The sequence below is a fragment of the Phyllostomus discolor genome, chromosome 5, assembly GCF_004126475.2.
Source record: "Phyllostomus discolor isolate MPI-MPIP mPhyDis1 chromosome 5, mPhyDis1.pri.v3, whole genome shotgun sequence".
Classification (NCBI taxonomy): domain Eukaryota; kingdom Metazoa; phylum Chordata; class Mammalia; order Chiroptera; family Phyllostomidae; genus Phyllostomus; species Phyllostomus discolor.
Genome location: NC_040907.2, coordinates 12,858,136 through 12,879,649, shown reverse-complemented (window position 1 = coordinate 12,879,649; position 21,514 = coordinate 12,858,136). Strand labels below are relative to the sequence as shown.

General features: G+C 43.2%; 2 protein-coding genes across 28 annotated transcripts in view; both read left to right on the top strand.

Moving 5' to 3' along the window:
* Positions 1–5,031: 5,031 nt before the first annotated feature.
* On the top strand, positions 5,032–6,172 carry LOC118500491 (zinc finger CCCH domain-containing protein 20-like). The gene is made up of 3 exons (XM_036025116.1): positions 5,032–5,046; positions 5,130–5,677; positions 6,030–6,172. Exons 1-2 carry the CDS (start codon positions 5,032–5,034, stop codon positions 5,634–5,636), a joined length of 522 nt encoding a protein of 173 aa, XP_035881009.1. The 3' UTR covers positions 5,637–5,677; positions 6,030–6,172.
* EIF4G3 (eukaryotic translation initiation factor 4 gamma 3) overlaps positions 5,687–21,514 on the top strand; it is a 294,941-nt gene continuing 279,113 nt past the window's right edge. For 13 of the 27 annotated variants that reach the window (XM_036025459.1, XM_036025453.1, XM_036025452.1 and 10 more), the window contains exon 1: positions 5,898–6,198. In XM_036025459.1, coding sequence (XP_035881352.1) covers positions 5,996–6,198 — 203 coding nt within the window. In that variant the 5' untranslated portion in view covers positions 5,898–5,995. Of the gene's footprint in view, positions 6,199–6,699; positions 6,719–21,514 lie in introns of those variants that run through there. The other 14 variants (XM_036025450.1, XM_036025440.1, XM_036025463.1 and 11 more) reach the window with 6 other exon arrangements.

Genomic DNA, 21,514 nt, shown 5'->3' with positions numbered 1-21,514 from the left:
CCATAGCCGGGTTACGAGGACCAAATGGGTTACTACACGTGTGGGGCTTGCTCAATACCTGGCACATAGTGAGCGCTCAGGAAACGTTATTGTTGTTTGGTTGTTTTCATCAGTCAGACACACTTACGGTCAGTTTTGTTTACTGAATCCTTACAACAGCTCCAGGAAGTAGGAGTTACTAGGTGCTTTTTTTTTTTTTTAAATTGGTTTTTTACAGTTGAAGAAACTGAGGCACAGTAAGGTTGTGTAGCTTGCTCAAGTGGCAGAGTTGGAAACTTCTACAACTCAACAAAAATGAAAGACCAAACAACACAATTCCAAAATGTACAGGACTTGAATCTCAACATTTCTCTAGAGAGGGCATCAAATGGCCGACACACTCCTGAAAAGATGTTTAACGTCACTCATCATTAGTGAGATACAAATCAGGCCCACACTGTGCATCACCACTCCAAACCCAGCAGAATGGCTACTCTCACTATAGAAACAAATAAACAAATAAATAAATAAATGTTGGTGAGGATGTGAATTGGAAACTTGGTGTGTTGCTGGAGGATGGAAAATGGTGCAGCCACTGTGAAAAACGGTACGGCAGTTCCTCAGATAGTTAGGGAGAGAATTACAGTATAGTCCAGCAATCCCACTTCTAGGTATATACCCCCCCAAAAACTGAGAGCAGGAACTTGAACCCGTTCTTGTACACCCATGTTCCCAGCAGCATTATTCACCAGGGCTGAAAGATGGAAACAATTCAAATGTCCGTTGACCTGTGAGTGCATAAACAAAATGTGGCATCATACCCATACAATGGATTATTATTCAGCCTTAAAAAGGAATTCAATTCTGATACATGCTACAAGATGAATGAACCTTAAAAATATTACGCTAAGTGAAAGAAGCCAGACACAAAAGGACAAGTATCACGAGTCCATGTATACGAGGTACCTAGAGTAACCCAGTTCGGAGAGACAGACAGTGTCACCACGGGGGCTGTCGGGGCGGGGGGGAGGGGAGGATGGGGAGTGTTTCATGGGTGCTGAGGTTCAGCTCGGGGCGCTGAAGAAGCTCCAGAGCTGAATAGCGGGGATCGCTGCACAGCAACGCGAATGCCACTGAATGGGAGCGCCACTTAATTACACCCTTGGAAGTGGGTAGAGTGGTTTTTTATGTTGTGCGTATCTTACTACAATTAAAAAATTACAAAAAAAAAAGTGGCAGAATCGGGATCAGGATCCAGGTCTATTTGTTCCCAGGGCTACCTGGGGTGATTCTCTGGATCTGTGAGGGGGGGGAACCCCCTCCAAAAACCCCAGAATTTATTTATAAAGAATTGTGTATTTATTCTTACATGTTCAACTTCAGTCGCCTTCCAAGCACTCTCCGTTTGATACTGTGCACCTATCAGGACAGTTTTTCCACGGCTCAGAACAGTTTTTGACCTCGTCGATTTTGATGCCTTTTAGCGCTTCTGCTGTTTTTTGTTTCACCTCTTCCACATCGGCAAAACGTTTCCCTTTGAGGACTTTTTTCATCCAGGGAAACAAAAATGTCACTCAGGGCGAGATCCGGTGAAGAGGGAGGGTGGGGCCACGGGGGTCATGCTGTTTGGGTCAGAAACTGCTGAACACTCAGCTCCATGTGCACGGGTTTCACAGTGCACGTGAATCACCCGTCATGAAACGGGCAAAGGCACTGAAAGAGTCTTCAAAAAAAATTCACTGAAGCTGAACGCAGCCTCTGACAACAACGCCAGCTGCTGCACTGATACAACTGGGTTCCTAGGACACTCACCTACGGGGAAACCTGTATTACAAGGGGCCTGCCCTTCAGAAGGTAATCCGATGTTTTAGGGGTCTTCCTCCCCCTAGATGTTCCCCTTCCTAGGAAACTGCTTTCCATTTCTTTGGTCAGAACTGACCAGCTAAGAGAAAAAGCAGTGTTTTGATGTTGACGGACACATGGAGATGAATTAATTCTATTTTGCAAACAGGCATTTGCGAGTGACGTTCAACTTGAAGGACAGGCTGAGTCAGAGAATGGAGTGCTGACGAGTCAGAACTTGGTGACTGTACTCCATCCTCTCCCTTCCCCTCCTACCCGCATGACCCATGCACCCAACTCATCATCCTGTGTTTGGTCAGTCAACAAACATTCACTGAGCGTTCCGATGTGTGTGCTATTTCTAACACTGCCAAGTGATTCTGACGCCTGTTTGGTGTCCTGCAATTTAACTCAGTTCTGACATATCCCCTGGAAGAGAGCCTGGTGGTGGGTGGCTGGTCAAAGGCACAGCACCCCTCTGAGGGCTGCGCTGCCTTCTCCGGGGTCCTCTCGCCCTTCTCACTCCCTGCACAGTGAGGCCCCCCCTTGGCTCGGTAGTAACCTGGGACTTCTCCAGGGCAACATGAAATCCTCTGGCAAACTCAACTATTCTGTCTTCAGCAAGTGTCACATCCTAGTTATTGTGAGCTAGATATCAGGGGTATTTTAAGTGACCACGATCCCATTTAAATGAAAAATCATTGCTAAACTGTATTCAACAATCACTATAAGCAAAAGACTGGGCTAAATGCTTTGTATTTGTTGTCTTATTTCTCGTGATAGGAGGTAGACTCTCCATGTTACAGATGAGGAAACTGAGGCTCAGAGAGTTGATTTCCCCAAGGTCATACGACTAATGAATGGCAGGGCTGAGGATCAAACTCAGGTATTTTGATTCCAATGGCTGTGCTCTTTTAAAAATATTTTTAAAAAATGTATTGATTTTAGAGAGAGAAGAAAGGAGAGGGAGAGAGACACTGAGACATCAATCTGTTGTTCTACCCATCTATGCATTCATTGGTTGATTCTTGTATGTATTGACTAGGGATCGAACCCACAACCGTGGCATATTGTGATATTCCAGCCAACTGAGTTACGAGGCCAGTGCCCATCAGCTGTGCTCTCGTTTGCCACTAAGACTGCCCTGAGAGCTAAGCACCCACTGCCCAGGAAGCCTAGCTCAGCCTAAGGAGTGAGGAAAGGCTGCCTGGAGGGAGTGAGACCTAAGCCACGCTTTCTAGCAGGAGCAGGGTTAGCCAATGGGGTAAAGGGAGAGAGAATGGTTTGGAGTCATAGGACTGCTTGCAGGCTCCGGAATAAGAACCAAGGTGGCCGCAACTCTGGATTTGAGGTGGAGAGTGGCAGGAGCAAATAGAGTTAAAATCCTGAAGGATCTTGAATGTAGACTGGGTCCTGATGGCAAGGGGTGGGGGAGCCCTGGGAGGGTCTCAGGAAGCAAGTTCACAAAAATCAGCTTTGCTTTGTTAACTGTGCCTCTGGCCACAGTGGGGAGCTTGCTACGTTGAAGGCAATGTGGCAAACCAGACCTGGAGTGAGATGCCTTGGATATGAATATCAGAATTTCCATGTAGGCTCTACAAGTCACTTCTTCACATCGTTGAGCCTCAATTTCTTTATTTGTAAATGGATATAATAATACTCTAAAAGAGTTGTTGAGGGGAACGAATTAATTTAAGCAGAATGTTTAGCAGAGTCGTACCCTGACAAACAGTAGGTGTGCAATAAATACTTACCGCTCCACGTGGAAGGAGGTGTTGAGCAAGGCCAGGCAAGGAGAGAGCTCGGCTTTTATGACTTTCCTTTCTAGGAAGCCTCTCTGCATTGATTGCTTGGGGCCAGAATCTTATCAGGGGCTTTTGGGCTATTTTGCCCGAGGTGAGGAGGTGAGGTCTACCGGTTTTCAGAGAGATAACGCTCATCAAGTGCTTAGCACAGACCAGGCACACAGTAATCACCAGATGCTTGTACCTATTATTAAGTCAGAAAATGAAACTATCAGTAGCTCAGAAAAGAATAACAATTAAGCAATTATCAGTGTGTTATTACTCTAGCATAAATGAGAAGCCAACTTCTTTCCTAGAAACAGGTTTTGATTAGGAGAAGGCAGCCTGAGATCTGGGAACTTGGGTGGAGAATCCTGGGAACTGAAGGGCCGCTTGGGAATTTTTCCTGGAGCCAGTCAAAGAGCAGCAAATCTGATCATAGGTAATTAATTAGGTATTACAAATTCAAATGGGTTAGGATTCCAGAGAATGAAGTAGCTTCCGTCTTCCAGGCTGGAGAAAGGGAATAGGCTTCCTTGTAGAAAACCCTTGCCAGAAAGACGCCGTGAGGGGTGTGGGGGGTCATCCTCTTCCAGATGTTCATGATTCCTCAGGGAGCAATTGGGGCTCAACTGGGAGAGGATTAATTAATTCATTAAGCTCCCACTATGTGTAGAGCTGTATTTGAATTAGAAAAAAAAATTAAAAAGGAAGGCAGTGTTAAACAGTAGGGCGGAAGTCAGAGCTGGACTCTAATGGTGTGTCTGCCATCTACGCTCTCCATGTGATCCTGAGAAGATCTCTCGTCCGTTTGAGCTCCTGTGTGATGGTATTGGGCCTCTTGGACCCTCGGTGTCTTCATTTGTAAATGGGTACCACCCATTTCACAGTACTGCGTGAGATAATAAATACAAAGTGCTCAGTGCCTGGTGACTATTGTTACCTGATGGCTCCGTGATCCCTGCGGTTCCTTTCCACTCAATGCTCCAGTACCGGAACAAAGGCCCTGCTGGGAGGGGAGTGTGGGGGGGGGGGGGGGGGGGGGGGGGGTGGTCTTGGCTGGTCCAGCGGGGAAGAAAAGGAGGTTATCAACAAATGTAACACTGACATAGCACACTGACTGGGGAGTTGGCCGCTGGTCACGGGATGCTCTAGTTGGGGCAGGCTTTGGAAGAAGAATCTGTCCGCAGGAACCTCGATAAAGGCTGCTGATTAGTAAGGTGTGTCAGATTAGGTCAGGCAACTTGTCAGATGGTGAGGTTCATCCAGATGAAAAAATTCCCATCCTGGGAATTCAGACCCAGGCTTGGCTTTCCTTTCGCGGCCTGGTGACCTTGGGCCAGTCACAGCCTCAGTGTGCTGGAGAAATGGGGCGCCTCCTTCCACCTTCCTCTCTGAATGTATACGTGGGCGAAATGCCCACACAATGGACGTGAACTGCGTAATTAAGGGGCCAGCGAGTGCTATTTGTTATACTAATAGGGGGAGCACACGGCAGGTTCCTAACCAGCGCTTTCACTCTAGTTAGGAGGTTCCTTCCACCGTAACCCAGGTTTCCAGCTCAAGGCTCCCGCCCCTGCGGGCAGGGCTCTGGCTCCAGGGCCGTTACCATTGTTCTTCGAAGCTGGGCGGCACGGGAGGACCCTCCCAGACCAGACCTCGCCTTTGGTCTCTCCCTCCGCCCCGGACCCCTCGCCGCAGCAAGCCTCGGAATCAGCCTTCGCCGATCTTTCCCGAGGAAGCGAGTCTGCACCAGAGCGCTCCCGAACGGTGGCCGAAGACGCCCCCGAGTGTTTACGAAGAATCCCGACCCCGAGGAGTCTCCGGAAAGAGCCGAAGGTGCTTCCCACTCTCGGCCTTCCGAGCCACTCCGAAAAGATCCGAAGTTTGCCGAGCGGCCGTCCTGTCGGACTGCTGGAGGCGGCCGTAGCGCCATGTTGGATGCTCTGCTCGTTGAGTGAAGAAAATCCGCCGGCATCGCCTGAGCCCCGCTACCGAGGAGGGCGCCGCTTCCCCCGGGGAGGGGGATAAAGATCCCCCGCCGCCGGCCCATGAGGATATTGCCGTGAAAGGTCCGGTCTCTCCGCCTCCTGCCCCCGCCGGGTCCGGCCCCCCCCCTGGGGTCGCGTTGTCACGGAGACCGGCAGCCGGTGGTGCTGGCCCGCGGGGCGGCTGCTGCTGCCGGCGGCGGCAGCGGCGGCGGCGACGGCGGCGGCGGGCGTGTGTGACCGGCCCCGGCCCTCTCCTCTACCTCCTCCCAGCCTCCCCGCGAACCCCTGCTCCCGCCGCCTTCCTGGGTTTGCCCCCATCCCGCCCCCCCCGCTGCCCCCGGCCCCTGCACCCCGGCGCGCCCGGTCCCGCTCTGGGGGGGTTGGTGGCTTCGCTTTGCCATGAGTTTACCGCAGAAACCGGCTCTGAAATCAGGCTCAGCGGCTGCAGCAGGAACCGGACCCGGCACCGGAGCGGCGGCGGCGGCAGCGGTACCGCCTCCTCACCCGGCGGCGGCGGCAGCGGCGGCGGCGGCAGCGGCGGCGGCGGTAGCGGCCCCTCCTCACCCGAACATCAGGGCCCTCCAGACCCAGGCGCCCCAACAGTATCCTTTTCACTTTCCTGCGGGCCCTGCGGCTCTCTTCGCCGTAGAGCAGGGGCCTGTGGCCCCCCACCCCGCCCCCCAGACCCTCCTGCCGGCCTTACAGCCCAGCCAGGGAAAAGGGGCTGCTCCTCGATCCCCTGCGCCGGGCTTGGCCGGAGCTTTTGGGGTGCCCTGGCAGCAGCACGGCGGGGGACCCCGGAACCTTCTGCAATACTGTGAGAACTAGCTCCGCTCGGCCTCGCCTCTGCAGCCATTCCCTTCTGGAGCTGGGGGGTCCTTCCCCCTCCCACCTCCTCCCCTGAAGTCCCCCCCACCCCTTGATCAGGGGCAGGATTTGCTGGTGCCTGGGACCCCAGCCTGCGGGCAAAGGCTGGGCTCTGCCCAGGAGGGCTACACCCTCCTGGGCTCCCTTCGGCTCCCCCTGCAGCGGCTGGGGTGGGCTGCCCTCATTGTTATTGTTAATACATATTAAACTTTATGGGTAAATTTCCTCTCTCAAACTAATCAGCTCGTTTCCGAGGTAAGTTGGATTTTAAATCTACGGCGAAAATGTACGGAAAGCCTTCCCTCTGGCTAATTTTGTTGGCGATTGGGGGAGTTGTGATGTGGTTTGTGGTGGAACGTGATCTAAGGAGGAAATGTTACACCGGACACTTCCCTGTCTTTGACCTTTTCAAAGGAAGAGGAAGTTAACTGACATTACCCTTCGCCCCCAAAAGTCTCGCTTCTTGGGGGGCGTGCGTCCTGCTGAGAATTTTAAAGGGTTTCAGTGTACTTTCCGTGCGCCTGAGGTCTAGAGGTGAACGGGGCTCCGGGCGGGCGCGCAGTCTCGTCTCGTGGTGACGGTGCCCGATTTCATGTTGTTTGCTCGGTTGTAGCGTTTTGGACAGCTGTGATTGCAAAGCTTTGGTGACGAGGTGCTTTAGGCAGAAACGGGCCGGTGAAGGTGAAATGTCGAGTCCGTGAATTGCGCGGAGGTTTAGAAAGGTTACTCCTTCCCTGACCCCCCACCCGCTGCCCTTGGGTAAACCAGTAAGGAATCGTTGGATGGCACGGGCGCTGTGCTTGTGCCTGTCATCGTGGGTTTCAACTTTTGGAGCGAGGGGAGCGTTGCAGCAGAGAAGAAACCTGACTGCTGTGAGGTCACAGATGATTTCAGTGTATCGGATTCTCGTCTGTATGGATCCCTTCGAGAAGTGAAACTTATCTTCCTTCTGGAGTCTCGTTTCAGGTCATTCTTTTGGTTTCTGTCAAGTGCATTTTCTCTTATTTCAATATTGTTCGTCCGCATTGCTTTCAGTCCAGGCAGTGTGGCTCAGAGGAAAGATTAATTCCATTCCAGTGTGATGTGTGTACTGATTTCATAATGTTTTTATCCTGGCATGGTTCTGTTCAGTTAGGAATTGTTCTCTGGTGAGACTGCTTAGTGCTGATACCTTCGTGTCGCTCATGGAAAACCTGTTAGTTTTGATCAGTATCCTTAGTTGCTTTCCCGTGGGGGCAGGGGGAAGGTTGCCTAATTTGACTACTTGAAGGTGGAGTTCACTGCTAGATCTCTTGAACTTATATCTAAACTTAATGCCTTGTGAGTTTAAATTCCTTTCTCATTTGTCATTTTTTGTCTTGATTGCCCTTAGTTGGTTAGGGTTGTAAGTTTCTATACAGTGCTACCGAGGTAAATTACTCCTCAGCAGCATCTTGAGCTGCCTGGGCAATTAAACAGATGAAAGGAAGCCCATGGTATGTGGTGTCGATGTGGAGAGTGGTGAAAAGGTCTGCAGTGCTGAATATGGCAGAGCTTGGTGATTTGGTGGCATCTTTCAGGACACTAAGCTGTGACTTATCCCGTTTCAAGTAGCATTTCAAAAAGGAAGGACTTAATAATAGCTCTGAGTTGGTTGCATTATAAAAGTAGTTGCTTATACTGCAACAGTTTGTTAAAGAGGATAAATTTAATATGTAATTTCCAATGGAGACAATCTAAATCTATTGTGGTAATATTGGATACTTGATTTTACGGGACTTGAAGTTTTTACTTTGCCTCATGTCATTGAAGCTAAAATTAATTTTCTTCTTGATGTATTCCACAACCCTGTTATCTTCTCTTGGCTTTGCACACTGGAAGGTTGCAATTGCTAAATCTAGAAGTTTGTATAGTAAGTGGAAAGAGTTACAGATTTCATTAGAACATACTAATGGTGAAATGTTACCAGTGGTAATGGGCATTTGATTGAAAATGAACTGAAAAAGAACAATTTTGCTTTTCCACCCGACCCTGAGAGGGTGTGGGAATTTGTATTTGACAATAGTGGATATTTGTGATAAGTTGATATATGAGGACGGACTCAGGAAAACATGGAATTATCTATTGCAGGGCCGGCCCCTTATAGTACAGGCTTCCCCTGCTAGGTGAGTGTCCTAGGAACCCACCTGTATCAGTGCACCAGCTGGCGTTGTTGTCAGAGGCTGCGTTCAGCTTCAGTGAGTTTTTTTGAAGGACTGGATGCCTTGCCCATTTCATGATGGGCGATTACAAGCGCACCTGCCCACACCACGCTGAGTGTTCAGCAGTTTTGACCAAACCAGCATGTCCTCTGTGTCCCCACCCTCCCTATTCCACCTGATCTTGCCCTGAGCAACTTTTGTTTCCCTGGATGAAAAAAGTCCTCAGAGGGAAACGTTTTTGCCTGTGTGGAAGAGGTGAAACAAAAAAAACGGCCAGAAACACTGAAAGGCGTCAGAATTGACGAGTTCAAAAACTGTCATGAGCAGTGTTAAAAACGTAGTTGCATCAGATGGAGAGCACTTTGGAGGTGACTGAAGTTTGAACATGTAAGAGTAAATACACAGTTTTTCATACATAATTCTGGGATTTTGGGCCCCCCCCCTTGTACATAGAAGCATCAAGACTGCAGTACACAGCTGGAGTTGCTCTTTCTGTGGCTTGATTGAATCTCCAGTTCCTCAAAATACATGGGTGCAGTTGTGTTCGAGTTGAATTAGTAAGTTCAGCTAGTGTTTTAAATTTGTCAGAATACTAGAAGGGGGTTCACTTGACAAGGTGTCCGTTATTTGTACTGAGTGTTCAAGTGACAAATCATAAATGAAGGGAAGTGTCAGTGATAATGGATTTGAATTTAAACTGGAACCTGCCTAAGGCAGACATCAGTATTGCATGGCAGGCGCACGAGGCCATTTCAGGTAGAGAGGCCTTCGCATAGAGGCAAGGGGTTGAGGCTGGTGGAGGGTGGGCAGGGGTGGTGGGGGTGAAAGACTACACACTGCTATGAAAAGTGCTAATGGCGAGGGAGAAATGTGCTTAGAGTTTTCATCACATGATCCAATGTGAATAGTTTATAACATGGGCACTATAGAATACTTGCCTTGAAGTATGCTCACCCCACTTCCTAGTCTGAGTTTCCAGGAGGCTCTGTTGAGAATCTTAAGAATGATTCTTAACCTTCTCTGGGTAACAAGCAAGTTTGATATTTTGGTGAAAACCTGTAGACCCTCTCCACAGAAAACTGTCCATGCACAGAAAATCTTTTACATTTTTAGTTTGTGTGTGTGTGTGCACACGCGCACCTCCACTCTGTTAAAAGCTTAGCCCTTTAGATGGAAATTGCTCACTCACAGATCAGTAAAGATAAATGAGTTTGACTTCAGGTGCCCCAAATAGTTCTGACTTAATAGAACAATTTTGTAGTCTGTTATGAACACACAGTGTTCTCTCTATTTATATGAAAAGACTCCAGAGTGTAATTTCTCTCAGGACTGCTGACACTTCTGGGGAGTCTAGTTACTGTTTTGGGGCAGTCAGTTTGGCTTAAGAAAATGAGGGCAGTGGGTTATTGGAAGGAACTAAATTTGGTGAAGGCCTGTGGCAATCTGAAAGTGACCTGTGTCCTTAGCTATTTTGTCTTAGATACGGATATATTAACAATAAATATTTCTCCTCCCTTGTTTCGGTATTATAATTTTTAAAAATGCTTTCTGTGTTGGTTTTTCAGTTTTATTTTATAGACTGAAGCCGGTAATGTTTGCTTTCTTCTTTTGCCTCTTTACTAAAGCTAAATTTGAATAATATTAATAATAGCATGCATTTAATGAGTGCCTACTGTTCTAGGAGCCATACATGCATGATTTTAATTCTCAGAAGAACCCTAATGATGTAGGTACTGTGTTTTACAGATGAAGAAACAGAAGTCAAGTAACGTTCCCAATGTTGTCTATCTAATAAGTGGTGGTCTGCAGTTCAGACTGTGCTATGACTGCCTTATACGGTAGCACGCTACTCCTTACCAAGTCTGCATACGGGAATGGGAGGAAGGATACTTTCCCATATTCCATAGCTAGGGCAAGGTCTGTAATCCAGGTAAGAAGCGCTGTGGAGTAATCTAGAATGCAGTGATTCTGTACTGTATTTTAATTAGTTTATAGCTACATAGTGCTAGGCAAGTAGGTTATCTTTACTGAGCTTTAAAGCATAGGAGTAGGCCTGCTACACTTGGTTTAGTGCATGTTTTTGCTCGTTCAGAAGTTAAGGTCTCCAGCAAAATAACATTAACTAGCAGGTAGAACTCTGTAGCTCATGCAATGACCAGCAGTCCCTCTACTCCTAAGCCCCACCATTAACAAAGGTGGATCTTTGCTCCTAGAGAGCAGATCCTTTTTTTTTTAGCAAAGAGAGAGACCTTTGTGAGATGGAGGTAAAGAAGGAAAAAAGTTGTTCCGATGGCTGAGCCATGTGGGCTGTTGCCTTTGCTGCTGCTACTCCTTGTCCTAGGCTTTCGTCATCAAAGGAAGGTACGGTATGTTCTGTCAAGCTAAGAATTTAAACTGCTGGTATGTTGTTTCTCCATGCTGGGTTGCTGATAAGATTTTTACAAAAGGGATACTGCTGAATATATGTTTGGAAACTGTTTTAACTCATAAATAGTATTGCCACATTTTAGCCATTTACATTGGGACTTCAATATAAGTGGCAATTTTTAAAGTTTATTCATTTATTCAGCATCTACTATGTGCCAGACCAAGTGCTAGGTGTAGGGTTGAAAAGCTAAGATAAAGCCTTGGCCCTCAAAGAACTTGGTCCAGACAGATAAGCTGACAGAAAACCATGAGGCAAGTGCAATGGTAACTCTGCTTTAAGAGCTTGCTCTGGGGGAAGGAGGAATTTGGGCTTCCTAGAAGAAGTTAACTTCAGAGCCAGTTAGAAGGATGAGTAAGAATTACCTGAGGTTTACGTAGCTTTCTCTTTCCAGCTGACTTTTCCCCAATGTCATTGCTGTTGCCACTTCATAGAACTTTAGCAAATGGATGGCAGTCTTTTTCAGGTTTTTAGTAGAAGCAGAGAAGCTGGAGGAGTTACAAGAGAACGTGGTAATCAACATAGTTGCTATAAATTCAGAATCCCTTCTCCATTATAACCTGAAGAATTGGAATATGAGAAGATACACATCAGAATCTCATACTGCTCCCCTGGCTTTCTGGTGTTAGACCAGCTTGGAAAGTGTACCTGCTAGCCTTGAAATACAAGTAGATTTAGCTTGTGTACCGAGAAGTGTGCCTGATTTGGAGTAAACAAGAAATCTGGATTTGAGCTTGGCTCTTCCATTCTAATAGATGTGTCATCTGGGACAAGTCACATAACTGTTCAGGGTATCAGTTTTCCCTTCTCTAAAATGAAGGGGTTAGACCTGTTTATCAGGTGACACTCTTGAATTATAATGGCATATGATTCTGAAGATTGTAGTTTGAGGTTTGTTTTCTTCCTGCAAGCAGATGGGAAGGGTTTATGACGACCTGTTGTTTCTTAGTCTGTCTGATGGTCAGTGACACTTTCCTGTGGTGACTTACTGATATTGGAAGCGTGCTCACTTAACATTTCATTCAACAAATATTTACAGACTTTCTACTGTCTGCTAAGCATTGTTTTTAGGTGCTGAGGGAACTTGCTTTCAAAAGAAGCCTCTGACTTTTGGCTTACTAATGCTAGATTCAGCCAAACAGATTAGAGCATCTCTATGACTTTAAACGTTAGTAGGGAAGATTTTGTAGTCTTTGGAGGGATGGTTTGAAACCCTAAAATAAGGTTGCCATGGTCAGATGCCGGCCCACTCTGGGTGATGATGATACGGTTAGTTCATTATGAGGTATGAGGGAAATCAAGTTCTAGGATAAACTGTGATGAGACACCGTCTAATTCTGCTTTAGGAATAACACTTCGAACAGATATAATATGAAAATAACTATTCCTGATTATTGGCCAGGCCTATGACTTCAAGCAGTGTATAAACTGCAGCTGAGATTTGCATCGATGAAATACTGCAGGATTCCAAGCTACTTTTGAATTCTCAAATGGCTCCTAGGTCTTGGGCTTGCTGCCAACCAGAAGTTTTTCACTCTCCTGTAGCCTCAGTTGGAATTTGAGATAGATTAAACTATTTTAAGTGCATTTGAAATTTGTTAGTTTTTATGACCTGTATTAACTAGCAGTTGTTTTGTACTTTTTCAAGCCCAGTGTGTGTGTTCCCTGACACTTAACGAGACACTGCATTTTGTCAGCAGAATGTAAACTCCATGAAGGCAGAGATTTTTGTCAGTTTTGTTCACTATTAAATTGCCAGCACCGCCCTGGCTGGTGTGGCTCAGTGGAGTCAGCGCCGGCCTGTGAACCAAGGGGTCGCTGATTTGATTCCCAGTCAGGGCACGTGCCTGGGTTTCGGGCCAGGTCCCCAGTAGGTGTTGCTTGAGGGGCAACCACACATTGAGGTTTCTCTCTCTCTTTCTCCCTTCCTTCCCCTCTCTAATAATAAGTAAATAAAATCTTTAAAAAAATAAATTGCTAGCACTTAGAACAATGCTTGGCAGATAGTAGAGAGTTTAAATATTTGTTGAATGAAATGTTGATTAAGTTAGACTCTGGGGATCAGTTTTAATATAAGTTTATGGGTGAATATAGAGGGCATTACAGCTCAGTTTTAGCACTCGAGGCTGCCCTAAAATTGTTTTGTATTAATGTGTCATTGAGTTGAAAATAGTTCCATGATTTCCTTTGAGATGGAATAGTGTGACTCTGTTTATAAAGCCATCTAAAGTGGCTGAGTTGCACTTAAAGTATGGATACTGAGGATTAGGATTGGTATAAGGGCCAAAGAGAAAACGTTATAGTCAAATGTAACTATTAAAAACTTGTGATTATAAGAGTAACATAATTAAATCAGAAAAATTAAAAAATTCAGACAAGTAGCCCTGGCTGATGTGGCTCAGTGGTTGAGCACTGGCCTGTGAATCAAGGGGTTGCTGGTTCAATTCCCAGTCTAGGGCACATACTTTGGTTGTGGGCTGGGTCCCCAGTGGGGGGGTGTGTGTGAGAGGCAACCACACATTGATGTTTCCCTCCCTCTCTTTCTCCCTCCCTTCCCTCTCTAAAAAAAATAAATACAGTATTTTAAAAAATTCAGAAAAGTAAAAAAAAATATCATCCATAATTTTAGTACATAGAGATAATGATCACTGTTAACACTTTGATGTAGTTTTTCCTGTCCTTTTTTTTAAGGTTTTATGTATTTATTTTTAGAGAGAGGGGAAGGAAAGGAGAAAGAGAAGGAAAGAAACTCAATGCGTGGTTGCCTCTTATACATCTGCTACTGGGGACCTGGCCCGAAACCCAGTCATGTGCCCTGAGTTGGAATCGAACCAGTGATACTTTGGTTCTCAGGCTCACGCTCAGTCCACTGAGCTACACCAGCCAGGGCTGGACTTGATTTTTTTTTAAAGATTTATTTATTTATTTCTAGAGAGGGGAAGGGAGGGAGAAAGATAGAGAAACATTAATGTGTGGTTGCCTCTCACGTGGCCCGCAACCCAGGCATGTGCCCTGACTAGGAATTGAACCTGCGATGCTTTGGTACGCAGCCCGAGCTTAATCCACTGAGCTACGCCAGCCAGGGCTGAACTTAAAATTCTGTCTTTTTTTGTAACATAGCTTGCTGTCAAATTGCATATATGGTTTTGTATCTTTTAAAAAAGATTTTATTTATTTCTAGAGAGAGGGGAAGGGAGGGAGAAAGAGAAGGAGAGAAACATAGATGTGCAAGAGATACAGTATATATTGGGTTGTTGCCTTTCACATGCCCCCACCTGGGGACCTGGCCTGCAGCCCAGACGCGTGTGCCCTGTCTGGGAATCCAACCGGTGACCTTTTCGTTCGTAGGCTGGTGCTCAATCCACTAGCCACACCAGCCAGGCCAGTTTTGTATCTTACATTGTTACTTAACTACCTGCCAGCAAAAGCCACCTTTGAATAGTTTTATTCTTCATCAGTTTGGAATGAACTATTTTTGTTCCTTTGTAAAGGTTTTCTTGAGGATACTCATTTACCTTTGGCTTGTAGTTCAGAAGTTATGATGCCCATTAGAAAGAGAAGGGCTCAAATCTTTATTGATAAGTTAAACATTTTTGAGTTATTGTGCCTGTAATGTTTTGCATTATTTATATTGAAACTCGATGTGACCTCACAGGTTTTTTTCTTCCTTTACAGTTATGTATTTTTTTTTTTATATTACCACTTTGAATCTGTCTTCATCTATATATTCAAGTATACCAAATTAAAAAAAAAAAAAAGACTGGTGGCCAGGGTAGTATTTGTTAGTTATGAATTGTATACATATGTGATACCTCCTTGATTTCTTTATTTGGTTTTCCAGGAGTTTTGGTGTTACACGGAGTGCTTGAAGGAGGTGGAAAAAACCATAAGGGATTCATGTGGGGTTAGGAAAACAGGGTTGAAGTATGGAAACAAACAATTTTGGAATGACAAGGGGGGTGAAACTAGGTGGCATTGGAAAGTAAGCCAGTTTTGAGCCAGAATACAGTATTTTTTTTTAAAACTAAATTTATTGGGGTAACATTGGTTAATAACATTATGTAAATTTCAGGTGTGCAGCATAATAGTTTGACATTTGTGTACTCTGTTGCAGTGATCTTCAACTGGTATACTGCAAGAAGTTTTAAAACATGCATCGACCTCTTCTTCCCTTAGACTGTCATATATAAAACATGACAACAGCCAACACAACTAATAGCTAGCTGGTGTGAATGAATCAAAATTACACTTTAAAAAATTTTAAAAACGTTTATTGATTTTGAGAGAGAGAGAGAGAAACAAACATCAGTTGGTTGCCTCTCATAGGCTCCCTGACTAGATTGAACCCACAGTGTGCCCTGACTGGAAATTGAACCCCCAACCTTTTGGTGTACGGCATGATGTGCCAGCTGAGCCACATCAGCGAGGACAAATTATACCTATTTTTTTTTGTCATATTGGCAAAATATATTTTTTGGTGTGCCACAGAATTTGAGTAATTAGTATATATGTACCATAAGGAGGAAAAGGTTGAAAATTGCTGCTTTATTGGGTACCCACCACCCAAAGTCTAGTTGCCTTCCATTACTAATATATTTGTAGAATACAGTATTTTTACATTGAGAATGGAAAGGACTGAACCTTAAAGGTAGAACTGGGGATGTAAGAGAGGAAGAATGAGGGAGTCCTGGCTGTTGTGGCTCAGTGGATTGAGTGCTGGCCTGTGAACCTAAGGGTCGTTGGTTCGATTCCCAGTCTAGGGCACATGCCTGGGTTGCGGGCCAGGTCTTCAGTAGGAGGTGCGTGAAAGGCAACCACACATTGATGTTTCTCACACTCTCTTTTTCCCTCCCTTCTCCTCTCTCTAAAAGTAAATAAAAAAAAAGTGAGGTAGATGACTCCTTTTATTTTTTATTTTTGTAGAAAATGGCATATAAGAAACAATTTGAACTGAGAGAGGAATTAAGTTTAAGACTAGAGTTTGGAAGGCGGAGGGGAGTGGATTGTGGGAGTGGGTCATGAAATATGCATGGTACGTGCAGAGTTGTAAGGATTCTGATCCATGTACTTGGAGTGGAGGATTCTTGTGGCAGAACACTCAAGATAATGGGTCCTGGTTGTAGAGGGTTTTGAGTGAATATAAGAAGAGAATGGTAGACTTCAAGCCATTACATTTTTAAACAGCTCTGTTGATGTATAATTCCCATACCAAACAACTCACCCATTTAGAGGGTATAAATGTAGTGTTTTTGAGTATATTCAGAGAATTGTGTAGCTATCACCACAGTTAATTTTAGAACATTTCATCATTCCCAAAAGAAACCTATTAGACTTCTCATTTCCCCCTAGTTCTCTCTGTTGTAGAAAGTAGTAATCTACTTTCTGCCTCCAAAGATTTGTCTGTTCTGAACATTTCATATAAATGGAATAATATGTAGTCTTTTGTGACTGGTTTCTCTCACTTTACATAATGTTTTCAAGGTTTATCTGTTATAATGTTTTTTTGTACTACTTTTTCCGTTAAGCGTTGTATAGCATTCCAAGTATCGCATTTTCTTTTTTCATTCATCAGTTTGTGGACATTTAGGTTGTTTCAACTTTTGGCTGTTACAAATAATTATGAACGTTTTTGTGTGGATATGTGTTTTCTTTCTCTTGGGTATGTACCTAGGAGTGTGGTTGCTGGGTTTTATGAGGTAACTTGTGTTTAACATTTTGAGGAATTACCAAGCTGTTTTTCATAGTGACTGCCACTATTTTTTCATTTCTAGCAGCATTTCATGAGGGTTCTAACACGTGTTACCTGTCTTTGCTTATAGGCCATCCTAGTGGGTGTGAAGTGGTATCTGACTGTGGTTTTGATTGGCTTTTCCTTGATGGCTAGTGATGTTGAGCATCTTCTTGGGTACTTACTGGCCATTTATCTTTGGAGAAATGTCTGGTTAAATCCTTTGCCCAATTTTTAATGCTTTTTTGTTTTGTTTTGTTTTGTTACTGAGTTGTAAGAGTTCTTTATAGATTCTGGATACAAGTCTCTTCTCAGATAACAACATTTGCAAGTATTTTCTCCCATTCAGTGGGTTGTGTTTTCACTTTCTTTCTTATTTTTTTTAAAGATTTTATTTATTTATTTTTAGAGAGGGAAGGGAAGGGGGGAGAGAGAGAGAGAGAGAGAGGGAGGGAGGGAGAGAGAGACACACACACATCAATGTGTGGTTGCTGGGGGTCATGGCCTGCAACCCAGGCATGTACCCTGGCTGGGAATCAAACCTGGGACACTTTGGTTCCCAGCCCGCGCTCAATCCACTGAGCTACGCCAGCCAGGGCTGTTTTCACTTGATAGAGTTCTTCGAAGCACAAGTTTTTAGTTTTGATAAAGTCTAATTTATGTTTTTTCTTTTGTCACTTGTGCTTCTGTATTTTTTCTAAGAAGGCTTTACCTAACCGAAGGTTGTGAATTTTACTCCTTTGTTTTCTTCTAAGAGTTTTATAATTTTAGCTCTTATGTTTAGCTCTTTGATCCATTTAACGTTAATTTTTGTGCATGGTGTGAAGAAGGGGTTCAGGTTTATTCTTTTGTATGTGGATATCCAGTTATTTCAGTACCTTTTACTGGAAAGATTATTTCCTTATACTGAGCTATCATGACATCTTGTCAAAAATCAATTGCATTTCTTTTGTTTTGTTTTTTATTGGAAAACTGTTGTGATAAAAACAGTATTTTTGAAGATTTTATTTGGTTGAGTCGTGCAAGTTGAAATAAGGAACAGGAAAGATTGGGAGAGTTGGAATGGTGTCACAGAACTGTGTGTAAGATTTTACAGTCCGTTCACTGCTTGAGACGGAGTGAGGCGTGCTGTATATAAAATACAGTGTACTGAACAAATGGACTTTGACCATTTCTACCTTTTGCATAATGCCTAGAAAACCTGAGAGCCCCTCAAAAGAGATTTTGACTACTTCTCTTATTAAGCTAAATTCCTGTTAGGCAATGATAACTTTGTAAAAAATAAACTGTGGGCATGTGACTATTTTGCTGTCCTGTAAAGAACTGAAATTGTGAACAAGTTACAAATTCTTGGATTATTGTATTTCATATAGAGTGTTAGTTTTGTCCCAAGGCATTTATATAATTTACAAGTGAAATTTGATTTTTTATTTATTAGGTTATACCCTTGGGCTATTCTAATGTATTATTATAAAGGAGCAAAATCAGGAAATACTGCTAACCTCTGTCTAACAGGATTCTTTTTGCTCTTTAGGAAAAGACCACATTAAAGAAGAATCTTTTTATAACCTTTCACATCTAATAAAAAATAGGGTTTATTTGCTTTGGTTGAGGATTTTCCACACACACAAAAGCCTCTTCAAATGACTGGAAATATTATAGTTTGGGAATGTGGTTGCTGATTTTTATAGATTTTATCTTTTTTGTTTTATAAATTATGCATATCTTTAGCTTAGCTTTTGCTAAATATGCAAAGGAAGTAGGTCTTAATTAACCTTTGTAGAATTTTAATGACATCAAATACCTGATTAATATTGTTGAGTATTTTTGAGGCTGTTATATTCAGCTGATACTCTCAAAATTACATTGTTGATCTTTTTCAGAAAGATAAGAATTTGGGACCAGCCCAGTTTCATGAGGTAACTGCTATTTCAAAAGTAGGCAGCAATGTACTTGACCTTAGTTCATTACCTTTTATGTTGTGACTGGGTGAGTGTACTTGAATGTGGTACATGTTAGGTAAGTCGGTGATTTCATTCTAGACCTTTTAAAAAAATCATAATAAAAAAATCCAAGCATGTAGGTGTGCTTTAGCTTATTTCCCCTTTACATAGTCTGCTTGGGGGAACTCTTGGTCCTTTTCTCTGGCCCCTCTCCCAGGAGCATTTGTTCCCAAGACTGAGGGAGGTGGAAATGACTTGCCTAAGCATCAGGTTTATGGCAGCCCAAACTGATTTTGAGGTCTTTAGTAACAGTGACCACTCTGACTTATTAGTGGGGTGACCTTAGGTCCCCTTCTGTTACAGTCCTGGTTTGGACGGTATATTATATGGTCACTCTGTAACTGGGAATCATTTTATAGCTTAGAAAGCTAGGAGTCTTTTTTTTTTTTTAAGATTTTATTTATTTATTTTTAGACAGAGGGGAAGGGTGAGAGAAACAGGGAGAGAAATATCAATGTGTAGATGCCTCTTGCATGCCTTCTGCTGGGGACCTGGCCTGCAACCCAGGTCTGTGCCCTGACAGGGAATCAAACCAGCGGCTCTTTGGTTAAGTAGGCTGGCACTCAGTTCCCTGAGCCACACCAGCCAGCGTGAAAGTTAGGAATCTTTATGCTATTTTCTACATATGTTATTAAATGCCTTGTGAGTCATTAAAGCGTTTTATAACCCTTAGTCAAACAATTTATGTTTGATCTTGTAGTAATAAAGGTCTTTGAGTTTAGCATGTGAACTAAATAGGAGCAAAGTACTGTCAGCCCTCTTTAAAAAAAACTTTATTTGAATTAATTTTAGACTTATAGGTAAGCTGTCAAAATAGTACGAAGAGTTCCCTTTAAGCCCTCACCTCCATTCTCTAATGTTAAATCTTCCCATAATCATAGTACAGTTATCAAGAACAGGAAATTAACATAGATACAATATTATCAACTGAATTATAGACCTTATTAAGATGTTTATCAATTATTCCACTGTCCTATTTCTATTTCTGTTCCAGGATCCCACATTGCATTTAGTTATTATTTCTCCTTAGTCTCCTTTAGTTACAGTTGTTCCTCAGTCTTTCCTTATCTGTTGTGACTTCTGTGTCTTCAAAGGTATGAATTAGTTATTGTATAGAATGCCCCTCAGTTTGGGCTTGCTTGATATTTGCTCATGCTAAGTGTACCAAAAAGAATTCCTTCTCAGTGCATCGTATCAAGAAGTGCATGATGCTGACGTGGTTATGATTACCGGGACTGCTTGGTTCACTTGGTGTCTGTAGGTCTTTCTACTGTCGAGTTACTGTCTTTACCTTGATAGTTGATAAGTATCTTGTGAGAGACTTTGCAAATAATGCTTCTCCTCACTCGTTGACCCACCAAGTTTAACAATTAGTAGATCTTATATTTAAATTTATTAAGTTTGTGGTTGCATAATTGGGACTTCCTGTTTTCTCTTTCCTCCTACATTTATTAATTGTAATTCTATGAGAAACAGCTCTATTTTCCATTTATTAATTTTATTATTTATATCACCATTGACTCATGTTTATGTATTTTATTCTGTGAGTTAAAATCTAGTACTATTAATATTTGTTTTGTTGCTCAAATTGTTCCAGTTTTGGCCTTTAGGAGTTCTGCACATTGGGTCCTGTGTTCTTTCAACAAGCCAACATTTTTTTGTTTTTTAAGCATTTCTTTACTTTCTGGCACCTTAAGATGTTCCAGCTCATCTTGTATTTTCTCTGCCCCATTCCTGGAATCATCTACTTCTCCAAGGCATCCTGATTCTTTTTATTGGAGAATGGTGTTAATGACCAAGATATGGGCCTAGGTATGCTCATTGTTACTGGAATGTTTTGCTTCTAGGTACTCAGAGCTAGGAAGTATATGTATGTATACTGCTTTACCTGTGTACACACATCTATATATCTGTATTTGTCTCTATAGTATATATATTAACCACGAGTTTATATTCCATGGCAATGCTACCTAGTTTGTTTAACTTTCCCCTTTTTCTTATTTAACTTTCTCCAACAGTGAGAAACCTGGTTCTTAGATAGCAGTCTATTTACTTATTTAATTATAGTATACACATAGCATAGTTTGAGAGTTACTAACTCTATTCCTCTGCTTTTGGTTTTAGTTTATTTTATGGGTGGGTGAAACATTACTATGGTTCTAAGTCAGAGTTATGTTAAAAAAATATATTCAGAAGTGTTACTCCTCCTATCCCTGCTTTTCAGTTTATGTTTCCTTTCTTTTCTGCCCATACCTGTACGTAACCATTCTCCTTAATTTCCGGTTTATCCTTCCTGTGTTTATTTTGTACAATTTGAGTGGATTCCTGTATGTTTTCTTATATCCCCTTTCTTACATGTGATCATGGGCAAATCACAGAACCTCTCTGAGATCTACTTTTCTCATCTGTAAAATAGGGGAAATGGTACCTCCCCTTTTTTCAAAGGATTATGAAATGATTGAGATAATGAAAGAGGAAATGCTTTGTAAACTTTGTGATATGATATAATTTATAAGGTAATAGCATTAGTGGTTTCTGTCCAGGGAAATGCACTCGACTTCTCTGTCATTGTAATAAACACAGTACAGGAAGCATTTGTTACTGTTTATCAAAATTCCTGGTGAAAACAGTTTGAGAGTTAGTTTTTTCTGTTGTCATTCTGATGTTTCATTTTCATTGTTTTTACCAGTTTCCAGCGTGGTTTCAGGTTATTGC